We start from the raw sequence: 6,711 nt of genomic DNA on the forward strand, positions 1-6,711 counted from the left end.
ATATCATACACTTAGTTTTTTAATTAATTCTATCACACTTGCAGCTAATAACTTATTAGACACAATTTCTAAATTTAAATGTGGCAAATTTATACCATCTCCGACAGTTTCTTTTCAGGATCAAGAATCCCTTCACGAAGAGATTTTTATCTCTTCAGCGATCCAACGATTTCTTTTTACAGTTTCCATCACAAAATGATTCTCAAATTCATTTCCTTCATAATGAGATTCTTTTTCTTTTTTTTTTTCTAAATTCTTTCTAAGAAAAATTATTAGAGATGAGATAAAATAAGACGAGACAATCCTCGTGAGCAAGCAACCCTGATCCGTAAGGGACGCAGCGACACCTGTCCCTGGAAGTCCATCTGCGACCCAGGCCCAGACCCGTTCTGGCCACGTGCCCCACCCTCCCTCACCTCACCGCCCAGAGCAGCGACCCTCGTCTTTCTCCTCTCCACTTCCCCACCAGTCCCCGCCGCTCCACGAGTCCACGACCCCAGCACCCGCACCCTCACCTTCCAGAACCTTCCTTTCCCAAAGTCGCCACCCCTACCCGCCCCCAAGAGCCACCACCCCTACCACCCTCCTCCTCGCGCTCGTGACCACTGACCACCCCTTCGCTGCTCCGGGCACCAACAAAGATCCCGTCTTGATGCCAGGTCCGAAGCTCCCGCGTTTCCGCTCAAATTTTTTCCTCTCCCTTTCGGCCTCCTTTGCTTCTGTTTCGGCCTGTAAAGTTCACTTCTTGGTGTTGATTTCAGGTTCTTGACGCCTTTGATTTCCTCCTGGCGTGTTGCTTTGGTCCCAGGTTTGTCGGCTGCCTTTTACCTGTACTTGCAGCTGCAAGTGCGGGGAGATAATAGTGAGGTGTTCTTGGCAGGATTGCTCCTAATCTTGTCTCCCCTGCCCATGCTAGATGCTACCCCTTTTCTCGTCGCACAGAAGCTGCGTGTGTGTGTATGTGTGTCCTGTACAAGAGGGCAGCTTCTTGTTACAGTTCTTGGCCCTGTGACCATTTCTGGCATCCGAGTAGAGATTCTAGTGTTGTTTCTTGGTTAGGACCAGTGAAGATTTTGGTTATGGACCCAATGTTGAACCCGGTTAAGGAGGAGAGCCATGGGGATGGAGGCTTCTCTGGTGCGGCCGGGGATGGGCCAGCGGTGGCGGCACCGAGGCCGATGGAGGGACTGTATGACGCGGGGCCGCCGCCGTTCCTGACCAAGACCTATGACATGGTGGACGACCCGACCACCGACCACATCGTGTCGTGGAGCGCCACCAACAACAGCTTCGTGGTCTGGGATCCGCACGCCTTCGCCACCGTGCTGCTGCCCAGGCACTTCAAACACAACAACTTCTCCAGCTTCGTCAGGCAGCTCAACACCTATGTAAGTGTACTTCCATCTTGCAGCGCCCTGATGTTTGGATGCTAAGAGCAATGAATGTAGCTTATTAATTGGGAATTAGCTCGCCATGTTTGTTGGTCAGCGAGAGTACATCAAAGATAATTAAATGCATTGAGGATGTTTAAGCATCACTAACAACTCTTGTTGATAAGTGGGAGTCTCAGCTATTGTACTCAGTGATAAGGACATTTTGTTCTTCAGAATATTGACTATATTTTATTAAACAAGCAAATCAAACTCTAAGAAGTGCATATAAGTTAGTATACATCCTATTCTAGGGCCTGTTTAGAAATAGGGTGTTGGGATGTACATCCTTAGGATTTAGTTCAAATTTGAATCAAATCCTAAAAGTTGGTGGAGCAATACCCCTCCTCGAAACAGGCCCTCAGGTTTTTGTGTAGAAGCGCATAGAAATCCAGACAGCCCATCGGTAATTGAATTACGAAGGAACATATTCACACACAGTTCTGTTATAATAAAACTAGGAGTTGGATTTAAATGTTCTCTCAGACTAGTGTCCTGAAGAACTATTGCTCATGTTGTCGTTAAGAGAAGAAAATATTGTTGAGAAAATATTATTGCTGTGTATTCAGTATACATTTATCTTAAGGCAATATTATCTTTTTTAATTAACTTTTTTTAAGGAAATCAACTGCAAAATTGTCCTACATGTGCTTTACTTCAGCTTTACTTCATGTATTGATGCCAGGGTTCCTTTTCCTGAATTTATAGCAACCGGAATACGTTTCTGACTTTCTGTTGTCTGCCCACTCTTTGAACCTTTTATCAATCATGTGAATGATGACATCTTAGGTCATGTGTCACTGTCAACTGCTAAACTTCATATAAGCCTTGCACCGTGTATTTTTCCTCTCTTTTGACACTTTTTTCTCTGAATAAAACCTATATTTCTTGAGTGAATCATTATTTTCATAATAATAATCTCTAATCTTTCTATTAGACTTTACTGTCTGCTTGTTTGCTTTTGAATGAGACAACAAATGACTGGTTTCTAGTTTGCCCTCAAAACAATAGAAAAGGATGAAGATTGAAGAAAAAAGTTGAGGAATAAAGTGAAGAAAGAACTGAAAACCATGCAAACTGAAACTGCGCAAAGTGAACTGAAACATATCCTAAAGAGGTAAACATAGGATATACTTTATGAAATTCCACTTTTACTGCTATTGCTGTGATCTGAAGAAAAGTTAGAACTAACCATCTTTTTTACTGTCAATAAACTAGTCATATCTTGCGTTGAGAGGCCTTTTGGAGCTAACCCTTGCCTGATATATTGTTTGTTGGTGTGTGAAGGGTTTTAGGAAGGTGGATCCTGATCGGTGGGAATTTGCCAATGAGGGTTTTTTACGGGGACAGAGGCACCTCCTGAAGAACATAAGGCGTCGAAAACCTCCTCCTCATAATGCCCCAAACCAACAGTCTCTTGGCCCATACCTTGAGGTGGGGCACTTTGGATATGATGCAGAGATTGACCGGTTGAAGAGAGACAAGCAACTGTTGATGGCAGAAGTGGTGAAGCTAAGGCAGGAGCAGCAGAACACAAAGGCAAATCTCAAAGCCATGGAGGATAGGCTACAAGGTACTGAGCAGAAGCAGCAGCAGATGATGGCGTTCTTAGCACGTGTCATGCAAAATCCTGAATTCCTAAAGCAGCTGATGTCCCAGAATGAGGTGAGAAAGGAGCTCCAAGAAGCCATTTCGAAGAAACGAAGGCGTCGCATTGATCAGGGACCTGAAGTTGATGACTTGGGTGCTAGTAGCAGCCTGGAGCAAGGTTCACCAATTCTCTTTGATCCTCAGGAGTCAGTTGAATTCCTTGTTGACAGAATCCCAACTGATCTTGAGAGTTCAGCTTTGGATGCTGAAATTCTGGTTGAGCTACAGGATGTTGATCTTGGCACCTCTGAACAGCAGCAAAACGAGCCCCAGGGGGAGTTGAACGAAGACTTCTGGGTGGAACTGCTGAACGAAGGACTTGGTGAGGAGAACAACCCCATTATCGAGGATGATATGAATGTGCTGTCCAAGAAGATGGGTTATCTCTACTCAGATAGCTCAACATCTCGGAAATAATTTTGTTTCATTGTGCCACATTGCCGTCACCTTGTCATGTTCATTGTATCAGGATCTGCAGCTTCTGAGTTCTACTGTGCCCTCAAGATGGCAATTGTTCCGCGACTCGGGTTTTTTATGCCTCCTGAACTCCCTGTCAATGGGAGGGTTTTCTTCCATGAAATCGCCAGCACTTACCACGGTGTCTGGGAAGAACTGCGAGTATATCTAATCTGACTGACTAGTGATTGCTGCTTGCCCGGCGTTGCTCTTTTGGACAAGTGAGTAATGCTGTTTAGGAAGGTGTTGGTTGTTTAGGGCTTTATGCCTGTCAGCATGTACAGTGAGTAATGCTGTTGATCCTTGCATGTTTCGGTCTGTGCTGTCCTAATTATCTTCTGTGTAATTTACTAATTTATGCAGTGGCATACTTTGCTGTATTGCATTCTGATGTTAAAGTTGTAGACTAGTAGATGAACTAAAATTATCTCACTGTAGCAGCTGCTTTCCTAGGCACCATCCCTTGTTTCTGTTTCATCTTCGATTCTGTTCGGTTAACATGTTCAATTTATTTGTGTAATGTCCTTGATTTGTTTGGATGGTGGATAATAACTTCGAATTATTTGTAAAATACCGTGTTTCACTTAGAAAAAACTGAAAGAAATAATATTTTGTGCTACAAAAGTCTTAGCAAATTCAGAGAATTCTCGCAATGATTTATGTATGTGTTGTGTTCTGAATCATCACGGATTATCGGTTTATGGTTGCAAAACATTTAATATGGATTCCATCAAAGTCTTTTTTTCTTGATAAGGATCAACGGTCCAGTAGGTTTGATTAGGTCTAAGGATGGCAATTATACCTGATTGTCGTCTACTTTCGGGTAAATATCTTAATGGAGTCAGGTTTGCTCTATATTTGCTGCCTGTGGGCTTGTTCGTATGCGAAATACACTACTTGATAGATATACGGCTCACAGATATGGGTAAGGCTTATCTCGTTGGTTTACACATCAATTCCTAGGTGGGTCCAAAGTAATCCATGTCCCATCGCGAGTCGCGGTCTCACCTCTTTGGCCCCTCAGTCCCTAATCCCCGATCGGCTAATCCACTTCCACACCGCCACCTTCCAACTGCCCACCTCAAAGGCTCAAATCTCACCTTGCTTGCTGCCGCCGCTGGTCTGTCCCGAATCCCCTTGCATAGTAAAAAAGATGGTACTAGCGAAATTGGAATGCCCACCCAAAAGGGGCATTGCTGTCGCACCACCCCCTCCTCCGCCTGACTGTGTCACCACTTGGTCCTACGCCCCTACGTTTTATTTCACTCGCTAGCCACAACCTCTTGATGGTGATCAGTGGGTTGTGTGCTTGTTTGTGTGTGTCAGGAGTCAATGACACTGTCGGAGAAGTTGATGCCACTGGAGCAGGCAACACTGGGGCCATCGTTGCCAGACATGACACTGCTGGCCGCACTGAGGCCATCGCTGTAGCTGCTGCTACTGGATTTGAAGGACGATGACAGGGTGTGCGTGGTGCCATTGTGGAGGCTGTTGCTGTTGTCAGTGGATAGCCGTACAATGGTGGGCGCTAGGGGGAAGCTTTGACTGCGCGAGATCTGAATGTCATCGCCCATGGCCGCACCATCGTAAATGTTAGGGCAGACGAGCGACGGTTGCCCAACGGCGTCACATGGCTCATGGGCCTCGATGTGTTGTCGCATGGGTAAATGGGTATGCCTGTGGGTAATGGGTTGGTTCTTGGTTTTTCTTTCACGGGTGTTAACAAGTATGCCCGTGGGTGAGATAAAACTGACGGATATGTGTATGAAGGAGCTCTACCCGTACCTGTCACGCCAGATTGCCATATCTAATCAGGCCAAACTGCGCATGACCTTGCCTCAAACTTTTTTATTTTATTGCAAAAAAAAGGCACAAGTAGAAATCTCCCACTGAACGGGTGATAGGTTAAACATCATAAAAATATCGTATTCCAATGCTCTCAACCCTCAAAACACTATCGAAACAATCATAAAAAATTCTAAAAAAAATGCGGTACAGAGGATGCTATCATCTCGTGCTATACAAATTTTTGGACAAAAAATGAATTGTAAAATGATAATAAGAAAGACAAATTTCATGGATGCTACAATTTTTTGAGTTGAAATTTTTTCTCGTTTTGTTTCAAAACATGTGGTGACCTTATTCTCCGAAGTCTAAAACCTTTTGAAAATGAAGTACACTGCACCGTCCAATGGATACCGCCCCTTGACTTGCAATATCTCTACAACAGACATACGATGCACGCACCTGCACCGATCCATGGACCACCATATGATACAGTGTCACCACATAATGCGGAGACTTCATCTTCAAGGCTTGAAAAACCTTCCGCATAAGCTTCCCACAATCACGTATCAGATGATACTTGACCACATCATACGACGGCCACACCGCATCATGCGGTGACTAGGTTGCTTAGGAGACTTGTCCAATTCAACCTGTCTCAAGTCCTGATCTTCATAAGCTCTCTTCCTTGATGTCTTGTGTCTTTATTTTGGTCTATTAGAGCTAGGCTAACCTAGTGTGTATTTTCTATGTGGTAACTAATCTAAAGACACTCGATCAAACTATTAATCCAAAACTCCATTCATAGTACGGCTAAAGAAAACAAACATATTTACATAAGTAATACTCTCAACACCATGATTACTTGTCTAACTACAGGGTCTTATATCTTCATAATGCTCTTCTTTTAACTTGATGTTGATCTCTTTAAGGTGTTTGGAACCCCTAGTTCATTATATAGCATCTATGAATCTAAACCTTGTATGTTAGCTAATAATATTAGTCCTATTGACTATATTGATATTAACCATCAAAATCATATTGACCAAAAATGCTAAGGGCCTTTATCTTTCACATTGGTTGCACAACCAACACTAACATAGTCGTGCTCGCACTTGAGCATATATCGCCCATACGTCCTCTGGCAACCGGAGGTGGACTCTCATGAGTTGGAGCACGAACCACATCATATAGTGTTTGAAAACAAGTTAGTTTCTGATCTAGCAGCGGTCATTCATAGAATGGTGATCTCGGTGATATAAATATGTAATAGTTTCATTGGCCCATCAGCAACACAAGTTTGTGACTGTCGGTGTATCAAGAACCGAGGGTCCCTGAGTCCCGAGGCCAGGCCAGCTATCCGCCACCTGGCGTCATTCCGCGAAGTCCC

At 44.0% G+C, this 6,711-nt stretch overlaps 1 protein-coding gene across 3 annotated transcripts; it reads left to right on the plus strand.

Annotated features, from left to right (window-relative positions):
* The first annotated feature begins 315 nt into the window (after positions 1-315).
* Positions 316-3,963, plus strand: LOC133890866 (heat stress transcription factor A-2b-like). 3 transcript variants are annotated; one of them, XM_062331485.1, is made up of 4 exons: positions 316-659; positions 762-808; positions 881-1,388; positions 2,718-3,963. In XM_062331485.1, the coding sequence occupies exons 3-4, from the start codon at positions 960-962 to the stop codon at positions 3,495-3,497; spliced, it is 1,209 nt and encodes a 402-aa protein (XP_062187469.1). In that variant the 5' UTR covers positions 316-659; positions 762-808; positions 881-959; the 3' UTR covers positions 3,498-3,963. The 3 variants fall into 3 exon arrangements, with proteins under 3 accessions (XP_062187469.1, XP_062187470.1, XP_062187468.1); XM_062331486.1 differs by having other exon boundaries at positions 917-1,388; XM_062331484.1 differs by having other exon boundaries at positions 762-1,388.
* The last annotated feature ends 2,748 nt before the right edge of the window (positions 3,964-6,711 follow it).

This window comes from Phragmites australis, chromosome 14 (assembly GCF_958298935.1).
Source record: "Phragmites australis chromosome 14, lpPhrAust1.1, whole genome shotgun sequence".
In the NCBI taxonomy this organism is placed as follows: domain Eukaryota; kingdom Viridiplantae; phylum Streptophyta; class Magnoliopsida; order Poales; family Poaceae; genus Phragmites; species Phragmites australis.